A 12,046-nucleotide genomic window follows, 5' to 3' on the forward strand; every position below is an offset into this window, starting at 1 on the left:
CAATATGACTGTTAGGATTATGTTATAATAATGATTCTTATTATCATTAGTAGCAGCCAATTTTTGTTTTGGTAATCTTTACCATCATTAGTATGTGTGATAGGTGTGTAAGTGCAAGTGCAATGCTGAATTGGTGGACCCTTTAAGATTATATTGACAAAACTTAAATCACACCACCAACATATTCCGTTGGGGGGTGGGATCACATATGCTAATAAAGCAGATGTCCATCAGCAGTACTCAACACAGTCCAGCCTATAAAAACAAAGCTTCTTTCTTCTGTGAGGAGAACACAGCCTGACTGATCCGCTCTTTGGGTTCAGAGAGCCAACAAGATTATTCTTTGATACTGAACTATCCTCTCAGAACTATACAAAATCAACCAAATCCCAAAGGAATTGGTAGCAAACTGTGTTCAGACTAGATGTGTGGTTTAACTCAGGACAAGGTCCATATAAACAAGAACTAAACTCAAACATGCACATGAGTGGTCTTTGTCCAGTCCACCACTTCCCCCACAAGTACAGTAATTTGATCCCCAGACCAGGGCAGTTCTTTCCTCATTCTGAGCAGTGTGTGTGTTTGGTCAAGGTGTGAGTTGAGTTCCTTCTGAACTTTCCATGACACAGGCTGGAGGTTTCAGACATGTCTCTCTGTCCACTCTGCGCTTCTTCTATACACCGAGCTGATTATCCATAAACCATTGTTGTCTCCACAGGCATTTAGGATGCCACCGCAAATATAAGCTTTGTCCTTAGATGACTGATCATAGATCAACTAAAGTTCATGAACTTATGAGCTCAAATGGTAAATATAAATATGACATATCATTGGGGTTGGGTTGCTGAACATTGAATATAAATGTTAAAAAGGTGAGACCGATTCTTGATACTATAACTCTTCAACACAATACAATTCTCAAATACAATACCATAATCTCTTTCAGGCCATCATCTGACCATTGTATTTCCTTGTTCACTCAACCAACTGTGACTAACAGCATTCTACATCAAAAAAAGACAACAAGACCATTTCCTGGGTCTTAGAAAGAAAGTGTTCAATGCAGAAGCATAGCACCCAGTTGGCCATAAAATAATGAGGGGAGGAGAAATGAGAAGGGGTCAATACATAGAATTTTTTAAATATTTTTTTTTACATTTTACCTTTATATAACTAGGCAAGTCAGTTAAGAACAAATTCTTATTTTCAATGACGGCCTAGGAACAGTTGGTTAACTGCCTTGTTCAGGGGCAGAATGAGACACGAGGACAGAGAGACTCACATTTGGCTCATCTTCAGATGAAAACAACAGTACAATATAAAATATTTGAACATTTTAAAAAAAGGCACGGCTCTTGTCCTTTCTCATTCCCCCTCTGAACAGAGGGTCTATAGAAATTAAAAGGATGAAAAGGTTTCAAAAAGGGGCCTTAATGCCATCCATGCATGCAGGCCATGGAGTTTAATTGTGTTTCTCCTAAAACGGGGAACAAAAGAGATTCTTCCTGTCGACCCATTAAGGACGGTGCTCAATAAATATGCATCATAAGAGAAGAGCAATCACATTTCAATATTCATTCAATCATGGTATTGCTGCGGATTACTGATAGTATAAGACGTATTAACACTTTACTGTAGGCACACAAAGCCTTAGTGTATTTATGAAACACTCCACAACAGCCTTAAGTGTCTTATGATACAAATAATGTTGATTTTAAACACTTGCTATAAGCTATCATTACCCATGTAGTTATAACATTATTATAGCAGGTCGTTATACTGGGTCCTTATTATAAGCCGCAACAAATCACTCTGGTTTGCTGTCAGTTTGAGTAAGGATGCAATCACTTTCTGCTGTGTGATTGTGCATTTAAACCAGATAAAGCAAACGCAGCCTTTAAAACAAACACAGACCTAGCAAAGAGTAGGATCCCTAAACTGCCAGGAGACAATGGTCTATATCTGTCAAGATTTCCATCATGTTTGTTTTTTTTAGGATAATGCATGCGTGAGCAAAGAAAATATTGTGCTTGCTCATGGCCATCTGTCGAAGGCAAAGGCATCTTTCAAATGGTAAATGTTCATTCGTTTGGATATGCAATAGGTTTAACTGTGAGAATATTGACAATATAGGGTTGAAGGATCATAGTACCTTTTCAACTATTTCTTCAGTCAGCCCATTCTTCATCAGTGTTGTTGCATACGTGAGAGTTCTTCAGTGGATTGGACAGTGACATTGAAAGCAAAGATCTAACCAGACAAGACTGTGATTGACTGGCCCTCCAAATCTAACTGAAAGTGCATACCGAAAACACAAAGCAACCTGCTGACAATGCGAAAATGATCACAAAACAAAGCAGAAAACCAGACAAATAGTATGTTTGACGAGAGAATAACAATTGATTGCAGGGGACAGTAACCAATAGCCAATTGATATAGAAACTGAGAAAATATTGCAAGCTAAAGAAAAACTTCAAAAAGAACATGCAAACATGCCTTTTTTTGGTAAACCAATGGCCTTTACATACAAACACCCAATCACAATAGGTTTTTACGTTCACAGCTGGGCTATCAACAACATCACATTCATCATAGGTAATTTCAAAATGGTATATCTAGACCGCAAGTCACAGCAAATTATATTTCTGAGTGTTTAAGAGCAGGAGATATTCCTTTGTCCTTTTAAATGATTTTTTATGGGCTTTGGCCAGCAACACTCTGGCCCTCCCCATTGGCTAAAAATTAGACTTATTTTCCTGTCCCCGAGGACTTATTTTTAAACACCGATTTCATTCTTAAAGAAACAACAGCAAAAATAGCCTGTCAGTGTAATGCTTCCTGACAGCCCAGGATAAGACAAAAACAACACCATAAATACTAACGTTTTGAATGAATTTACAATTTACACTACCCCCCCAGGCCCATTTCTTAGAAGTTAGTGTTGTGGGTAGACCATATCTTTACTTCATGAGTAAGAATATGGAATAAGTTATGTATATACTTGTATTTATATATATATATATATATATATATATATATATATATATTCAATATTCTACTTTTTACTAAATGAATTGTCTGAATCAAACACCGGAGTTGTTTTGTAAAAACTTCAGACCTAAAAACATAAATAGCTGTAAAGTGAGCGGCTATCCCATTGTTTTGTCGCCGCTCATAATTCCAATATCTGAAATGTGACCTGGGTGCTCTGAGAGCTGAATAGAGCAACATGATCAACCACCATGTATTTCTCTTGTTAAAGAGGAACAAATGGCAGCCTAATAACCCTCCCTGTTACTAAAACAAAATGTATCTCACAACAATCACAAAATTCCAAGTGATAAGACCCTGAAAGGTCTGGAATACAGCAGTTGTCACCCCTACCTGTAGTCTTGCTGCATGTTGGTTGTCAGGACTTACAATATACTTGAAATCTGAAATAAGACGGCATAATAAATTCAAAGGCCTTCATACTTTGACAAATAATTGCAATGCATCCAAAAAGACAATTCACTTGTACCACTAAGCACATTGTCCACTTGTCAAACGGAATGTCTAATCAAAATACGTCTATATTTTGTATTTCAAACACATATTGTATTGAATGAGGGGCAAGATAAAAGCCTCCCATGTTGTGAAAAAAACCTAAACTCACTTAAAATGTCAATAGTGTCAGGAGAAAAAGATGCTAGCATTGGAAAACAAATCCATATCAACTCCGAACTGATCAGTTAATTGCATTAAGGGAATTCAATGCCTTTTACTAATGGTACAGCAAATTGTGTGCAAACGATTCAAAGGTCAAAACATTTGCACACAACAAAGAGTAAGGTATTTAGATAGTGGAACATCACATTATGGGACTTTATAGCTTTAAAAAAGAAAAAAGATGTAAAAAGGAACCAAGAAAGAAATCCAAACCCTTTTTTTAAAAAGAACTCCAATGTTGTCGTCCACGCTCCCCTAAATATTTATCACCATATTACTGACAGGAGTGAGATTAACCATACGGGCAGAATATTCATTAAGTTTTATAATAATGGCCCTTTTGACATTTTCACACTATTAAAAGTGGTCAGATACTACTGTTCTGTTACAGAGGGAAGACTCCCCAGTATTTCACATCATCCAATCTCTCCATCACTTGGCCTTCTCTGGCTTAGTTCATGTCCAGAAGGAATGCATCACAAAATACGACTTCTTTAAGCAGCTGTGAGTGGAAATAGCTTTTCCTGGAGACATTTATGACCCCCATTCAAAGGCCTGACATCTCAAACACAGGAAGGAAGGAACTCAGAAGTGCCATACAGTATCAAGAGGTCCATTTACACTTCCTGCTATATCTTTTTAACAAAGCCTCACAAAACGCACCTTTATTCAAAACAGAAATATACGATTATATGGGTTTGTGAATGGCCATGGTTTTACTTACATGCACGCACACACGCACAGTAAATAGGTTTGTGGATGTATAAATGCATGTGTGGATGCTTTTTATATAAGCCATTTCAAGTAACTCAAATGGCTGTGTCAAACTTTGATTAATTACACAGGGATTTACATATATTAAAAAAAAACTGGGAGAGCACTTAGCCCACCCTCCTATGACGTCGCATGTAGAATGTGTTCGGGGGAAGCAGGCCCTCCTCAAGGGTGCTTGGGATTGGAACCCTGGAAGTCTCTGCCTGATAATAGATCAAAGAGATGCATCAGAGAACAATTCTAGTTTTAAAACACTTTTCCCACATAGCAGCCAGTCACCCTAATGCATAATGGAATTTTACAAGGCCTCAGCAATTATGGCTTCAACCAATGGACTCTAGTAATAAAACACCACGTAAAAATCTGTTAAATGAGATAATTAACCCCACATTATAAAAAGTTTAAAAAGATACACACTAGGGTGCATTATGTTGCTGTCTGATTATCACTCCTATAGTCATAACACAAACTACATTTAGTATATTACCTAATGAGATCAAACATTTACAGGGATGAAAATAGACAGACATAAAATGTTTATAGATGTGGGGGAAAAAAAGAGGCATTGGTTCAGATCAAAGTTCAGGAGGATGATTTTAATGTTGGATACTTACTGACCCCCAAAGGCAATCTAGGGACATTACACCAGAGCGCTAGAGATGCTGGAGCCTTATGTCAAATGGCTGGTAGCCTCGGACACCCAGGCTTCACTGAAATGACGAGATGTCTGAATATAGAATGGTTAAAATAAGCATACATACAACTGTAAAAACATGTATGTTTACATGAGAAATCATATAGATCTCAATAAATAACCACAGTACGTTCTACAAAGACTGGCACTTCACAGATACTACATCCACCCTCTATCGATCTCTAGATCCTTCAAAAAAGGTACAATTATTTCCATTTTACAGAATCACAAAGTGACATTCCACATATTCCAGGACTCTTGAGATCTCCCCATCCTCGTTGGAAGAGCAGTCGGAGCATCAGCCAGCGAATGATTTGCTCAGATTGTGCCCATCCACAGCCAGAGAAAGCAGAGGGGTCACAGTTGAGTTTCTAAAGCCATTAGTGCTGAAAGAAAAATCAATGGTCAACTGTGCCAGAGAGACTCCTTGGTAACGTCCCAAATGGCACCCTGTCCCCTATAGGGTGCAGTACTTTTGACCTGAGCCCCATGGTTCCTGGTCAAAAGTAGTGCACTACTTGGGAAATACGGTGCCGTATGGGACACAGCCCTTTTCCAGCGCAGCCTTCACTTCCCTGCGAACACTAAGGACTTGAAGGCTGAATGTCAAACTGGCTCCAAGAGGATAATAGCAAACAACAAGCAGAAGAGGCATTCAATCAAATGTCTATTGACTATTGTAGTTAGAAGTTTGTGCTTTGAAAACATAAGTACCTTGACATATTTTCAATGATGAATCAAACCTGCAATATAACATACAGGAGGAAGACCTCATTCGGAAATTGAGGCACATAGATCATTCTTTATCAGGTGAATCGACACAGCATTGTACCAATACCAAATTGAAATGTACATTGTTTCCCATGACTCTTTGCCAAATCCATGAAAGGCTGCAATTCCGTATAGATACAAAGAACGTTAAGCAAATAGCTTGTGGACACTAGGAACATCTATTGACATAAATAATAGGTAACTGGAAAGCATAGAATGTATTTTCTGTCTAGGTTATTTGATATAAGTTATCCATTTTTAACTTTAATGTATTTATACTCTTTCATGGTCAATGACATGTTAGTAAAGCAGAAACATACACCAAGTACAATACATTTCAATTATTTCAAAATAGGACAGTAGCACAGAAACACAAGCAGATATTGTTTTAATTTGTTTTTCTGAAATGCCCAGTTTCATGACACTTTAAGCAATGCATCGCCTTCATGTTCATCGGAATTGGAACGTTCATGATTGGGAAACACGTCAAAGATGAAAATAATCAGATTTTGACTAGGTTGTACCAAACATACTTAATTCAAGCCGGAATTTATGATTAACAACTAAATTCATCTAAGCATGACATGAGTCAAGAGTCATCACTCTGTAACGGAACATTAGCTGCCATCTCACCGTTTGTTATAAATATCTATTTGACCTGTTGACCTTCAGTAATGGTGATCTAGTCAGTCTTGGAGGCCGTCCATGTTGTGTGTGTCCGACACTGAATAGAGGTTCTGTGTAGAGACTGAGAGTTGTTCTAGAACAGGCTGGTTCTGGGCAGTCACCACCAGAGGCAAGCTGTGGATGACCACTCCCTGGCTGCCTAAACTGATGCTAGGGACAATGAGACTACTGTCCTCCTCACAGGTGGTAATGCTATTGTCCCCAACCCCGTGCAACACTGTTACATGTGCCTGCTTGGCCAAGTCTTCCGAAGGGCCACCTTCGCTACACATCATGTCTGGGGGCGGGAACATGGAGGTGGCCGTGGCGACTAGGTTACCGTGGTTCCCTCCCTCCGTCACAACAGTAACCTCGGTGCCTCCCTCCTGGATAAGAGCGTTAAAGCCCTCCAGGTCTGAGCAGGTGGTGATGAAGGCCTGTGTGCTGTGGGCTGCTGAAGAGACCTGGGAGGTAATGGCTGTCTGCAGTAGGGCCTGGTGCAGAGGGTTACTGCTATCCTCTGAGGAGAGGTGTGTCAGCAGGACCGTCCCAGGCTCCAAACCAGCGCCGTCTGTTGGACCTCCTATATGCTGCATGGGCGTGAGGCTCAGGTTGACCTGCTGGATCATGGAATTTACCACCATGTCCTGACTCTCTGGGCTCAAGAGGATGGCGGAGGAACCCTTGGTGTGATGCTGGTGCTGCCCAATGTCCACACCCACCCCAGCCTGCAGGGGATGGAAGGAGCCCTCCTGACCCAAAGGGTGGGATACTATGATCTTAAGCTGGGCACTGCTATAGGGGGCCAGGGGAGCTAGGGGTACATGGTGGAGGGGGAGCTGGGTGGTGTGGCTGTCCTGCCTGGGTAAAGGGCTCACAGTCACACTACTGGGATGGGAGGTAATGGGCTGGAGTGTCAAGGAAAGAGTCTGTTCAGAGCCTGATTCCCGGTGCTGCTTCCTGTGGCTGCGCAGAGAGTCCTCCCTCACAAACGATGCCTCGCACAGGTCACAGCGGAAGGCCCGCGTCGCATCCAGCTTGGCCCGGTACCGGGAGCTCACAGGCTTGGCAGGGTCCTCTCCGTTACCGACACTGGCTTTGCCTCCTTTCCCACCAACACTGGCCCCCTTCTCAGGTTTGTCCGCATGGCACTTCTTCTTGTGGATGACCAGGTTGCTGCGCTGCTTGGTGGCGAAACTGCAGAAGTCACATTTGAAGGGTCGCTCTTCAGAGTGGATCCGCTCATGGACCTTGAGCGCCCCCTTGCTGGAGCAGGAGTAGATGCACTTGGAGCACTGGATGGGTTGAGTGGGCTGGTGCTCTCGCGAGTGCTGCCGCAGGGCTGTCTTGTTGGTGCACTGGAAGTCACAGTCAGGGCAGGGAAAAGAGTTGGACGTGCCATGTTTTATCTGGACGTGAGATTTCAGGTTGCCCTTCATGGCACAGCGGTACTCACAGAAGTCACACTTATAAGGCTTCTCACCCGAGTGGATGCGGATGTGCCTCTTCAGGTCAGAGTTGATCTTGAACTTTGCTTCACACTGAGTGCACTGGAAAGGTGCATCCCCTAAAGTAGAGGAATATATATATCTTTATAGAACACCCAACAACAACTTGACTCGAAACGTACGTTTGCCAGACTATTCAGAAGTTAAGTGGTCTTATACCGAAATGAGTCCATGTCCCATATTTAAATCCCAAATGAATGGGAAACAATGTAGACCATTTAATAGCCAGATTTCAGAACCAGATTTATATACAGTGGGGCAAAAAAGTATTTAGTCAGCCACCAATTGTGCAAGTTCTCCCACTTAAAAAGATGATGTAATTTTCATCATAGGTACACTTCAACTATGACAGACAAAATTAGAAAAAAAAATCCAGAAAATCACATTGTAGGATTTGTTATGAATTTATTTGCAAATGATGGTGGAAAATAAGTATTTGGTCACCTACAAACAAGCAAGATTTCTGGCTCTCACAGACCTGTAACTTCTTCTTTAAGAGGCTCCTCTGTCCTCCACTCGTTACCTGTATTAATTGCACCTGTTTGAACTTGTTATCAGTATAAAAGACACCTGTCTACAACCTTAAACAGTCACACTCCAAACTCCACTATGGCCAAGACCAAAGAGCTGTCAAAGGACACCAGAAACAAAATTGCAGACCTGCACCAGGCTGGGAAGACTGAATCTGCAATAGGTAAGCAGCTTGGTTTGAAGAAATCAACTGTGGGAGCAATTATTAGGAAATGTTAGACATACAAGACCACTGATAATCTCCCTCGATCTGGGGCTCCACGCAAGATCTCACCCCGTGAGGTCAAAATGATCACAAGAACGGTGAGCAAAAATCCCAGAACCACACGGGGGGACCTAGTGAATGACCTGCAGAGAGCTGGGACCAAAGTAACAAAGCCTACCATCAGTAACACACTACGCCGCCAGGGACTCAAATCCTGCAGTGCCAGACGTGTCCCCCTGCTTAAGCCAGTACATGTCTAGGCCCGTCTGAAGTTTGCTAGAGAGCATTTGGATGATCGAGAAGAAGACTGGGATAATGTCATATGGTCAGATGAAACCAAAATATAACTTTTTGGTAAAAACTCAACTCGTCACATTTGGAGGACAAAGAATGCTGAGTTGCATCCAAAGAACACCATACCTACTGTGAAGCATAGGGGTGGAAACATCATGCTTTGGGGCTGTTTTTCTGCAAAGGGACCAGGACGACTGATCCGTGTAAAGGAAAGAATGAATGGGGCCATGTATCGTGAGATTTTGAGTGAAAACCTCCTTCCATCAGCAAGGGCATTGAAGATGAAACGGGGCTGGGTCTTTCAGCATGACAATGATCCCAAACACACCGCCCGGGCAACGAAGGAGGGGCTTTGTAAGAGGCATTTCAAGGTCCTGGAGTGGCCTAGCAAGTCTCCAGATCTCAACCCCATAGAAAATCTTTGGAGGGAGTTGAAAGTCCGTGTTGCCCAGCAACAGCCCCAAAACATCACTGCTCTAGAGGAGATCTGCATGAAGGAATGGGCCAAAATATCAGCAACAGTGTGTGAAAACCTTGTGAAGACTTACAGAAAACGTTTGACCTTTGTTATATACCCTTTGTTGGCAATGACAAAGTATTGAGAAACTTTTGTTATTGACCAAATACTTATTTTCCACCATAATTTGCAAATAAATTCATTAAAAATCCTACAATGTGATTTTCTGGATTTTTTTTCTCATTTTGTCTGTCATAGTTGAAGTGTACCTATGATGAAAATTACAGGCCTCTCCTCTTTTTAAGTGGGAGAACTTGCACAATTGGTGGCTGACTAAATACTTTTTTCCCCCACTGTAACTTGTGAACACCAATTTCATGCTTCAGTGTACTAATCAACCCAAGTAGTGAAGGGAAAGTAGACCCACCAGTGTGTGAACGGAGGTGCACGGTGAGCTGGCTGGAGTTGCGGCTGGCGTAGGGGCAGATCTGGCACTTGAAGGGCCTCTCGTCATAGTGGATACGGAGGTGTTTCTTCAGACTGCTGCTGTCGGCCGCAGCGTAGGGACAGTACTTGCACTTGTGAGGCTTCTCTCCCGTGTGGGATCGGAGGTGCATGTTCAGCTTGTCCCTCCGGCTGAACCGCTTTTGGCACAGCTCACATTCAAACGGCTTCTCACCTAGACACACACAAGCATATATACACAAGCACACACACACAGGTGGATTGGAGGATACATTTATGTCAAGTCTTGCAATACATACTAGGAGGAGCATAAATCCAATTTGAATTATGATCTAATAATACTGGTATTGTTACATACCAGTATGCGTTTTGAGATGCCGCTCCATGTCTTTTTGACCGTACTGTGTCTTGAAAGAGCAACCTAGGGGCAAAGGAATAAATGATGCATTTGATTAGAAAATTGATTGATTCATGCAGCCTGAATATAATAGTGTTGTTTCACCCACATTTCAAGGCCACCTCACTGTAGTATTAAGTTGTGTAGCTATAAAAAAAAGTAACTAAATGGTTGCAACTGACCAGCAGATAATGTGCTTCCTCTCTAGCAGCAGTATGGAAGGAATGTGTCAGAAGAGTAATAAACGAGGAAAGAGGGAGTGAGCTACCAACCTGAGAAACAGCAGCTGCGTCTCTTTGAAGTCAGGGCAGGTTTTATTTTTTTGGAAGGTGTTTTGGGGGCTTTGGTCAGGATCTTTTTGACACCTCTCATAACACACGTCTGGTAGGCTTCCTCAAAAAACTCTGTGCTGGAATCTGGGGGGGATATTCTGACTGTAAAGGATACATTTCCAGACAACCGAGTTCCCAAATAACAAAGGAATCATTTTTTAAACTTGATAACATATAGACTATTCATTGTTCCAACAGTATATTAAAGGAGTCTGGGGTAGCATGTTCAAACAAGACCATGTAGAGAGAGACCATCTTATGGTCTTACCTGTAAGAGTGGGTGCGGAGTTAGATGCTGATATGTTAGAGGAGGGTATATGGCAGCCATTTTGCTTGTGGGCCAGAAAGACCTCAAAGTTATTGTACTGCTGCTTACAGAAGCCACAGATGTGGATATCTGGGCTCACTTCCACAAGTACATGGTTCCCTCCTGTTGATGAGGGGGAAAATGGGATAAAACCCTGTTTTTATTCAAGAACATTGTGATTATTGACAACCATAGCCTACCCTGCAATACCAAGACTAATCCTACCTTTGAGTAGGGACTATTTGAATGTAGGCCTACTTTGCAACTTGTAAACATAGCTAGCCATATTTTCATATAATTGCTAACAACAGACTGCTAGATGATACTAAAGCCATTGGATCTTTTTTTGTAGCACACATATTTAAATGAATAATTTGACTACCAAGTGGACTTTGTTTTGAACATTTGTTATGAGTTTTCTTACCCCCTCCGTTGAATGATGCCATTTTAACGCTAATATAGCTGGATATCAATTCAGTTTAGGGCTCCCCTAACGTAGGCAACCGACTTGGGACAGGCGCCTCGAATCGAATCCATTCAACATAAGTATACAATACAACAAGCGCCTTTGAAATAACAAAAGTTCCTTATCTACTGACTTTTAGCTCTGAACTCTCTACTGGCAACATTGTTGCAACCATTTTACGACAGGCTCCCTTCACTTTTCGGCAGTACACACTTTTCCTCCAGGGGAATTTATTTTTTCATTTTCATTTGAGCGCATTACTGCCATCTAATGACTCGGTGGTCTCAGTTCCCAGCATCCGCCACATGCTTGACTCGTAACCAAGGGCCTTATTCTAATGACATCCAAAATCTTTGAAGTGCTTTGTAAAAAAAAATAAAAAATGCAAACAAAAATAGGATCCAAACAAACAAAAGTCAGAGAGGAAGAGGTGAAACGAGAGGGTTTAGCTCCCAAAATTAATCGTTAAGC

The 12,046-nt window shown here is 41.5% G+C and overlaps 1 protein-coding gene across 1 annotated transcript; it reads right to left on the reverse strand.

The window, feature by feature from the left end:
• Positions 1–5,057: 5,057 nt before the first annotated feature.
• On the reverse strand, positions 5,058–11,776 carry LOC139367613 (zinc finger protein 64-like). The gene is made up of 6 exons (XM_071105878.1): positions 11,534–11,776; positions 11,071–11,232; positions 10,743–10,886; positions 10,432–10,494; positions 10,036–10,287; positions 5,058–8,180 (listed from the first exon to the last, which is right to left on the reverse strand). Exons 1-6 carry the CDS (start codon positions 11,553–11,555, stop codon positions 6,634–6,636), a joined length of 2,190 nt encoding a protein of 729 aa, XP_070961979.1. The 5' UTR covers positions 11,556–11,776; the 3' UTR covers positions 5,058–6,633.
• Between the last annotated feature and the right edge of the window lie 270 nt (positions 11,777–12,046).

The sequence above is a fragment of the Oncorhynchus clarkii genome, chromosome 16 (assembly GCF_045791955.1).
Source record: "Oncorhynchus clarkii lewisi isolate Uvic-CL-2024 chromosome 16, UVic_Ocla_1.0, whole genome shotgun sequence".
Lineage (NCBI taxonomy): Eukaryota > Metazoa > Chordata > Actinopteri > Salmoniformes > Salmonidae > Oncorhynchus > Oncorhynchus clarkii.

Excerpts from the sequence above, each read along its gene's own strand:
- LOC139367613 (XM_071105878.1), bottom strand. The coding sequence starts at position 11,555 with ATGGCATCATTCAACGGAGGGG. Across the intron at positions 10,288-10,431 it reads GCATCTCAAAACGCATACTG|GTGAGAAGCCGTTTGAATGT; the intron begins GTATGTAACAAT and ends GTGTGTGTCTAG. Across the intron at positions 8,181-10,035 it reads GCACCTCCGTTCACACACTG|GGGATGCACCTTTCCAGTGC; the intron begins GTGGGTCTACTT and ends CCTCTACTTTAG.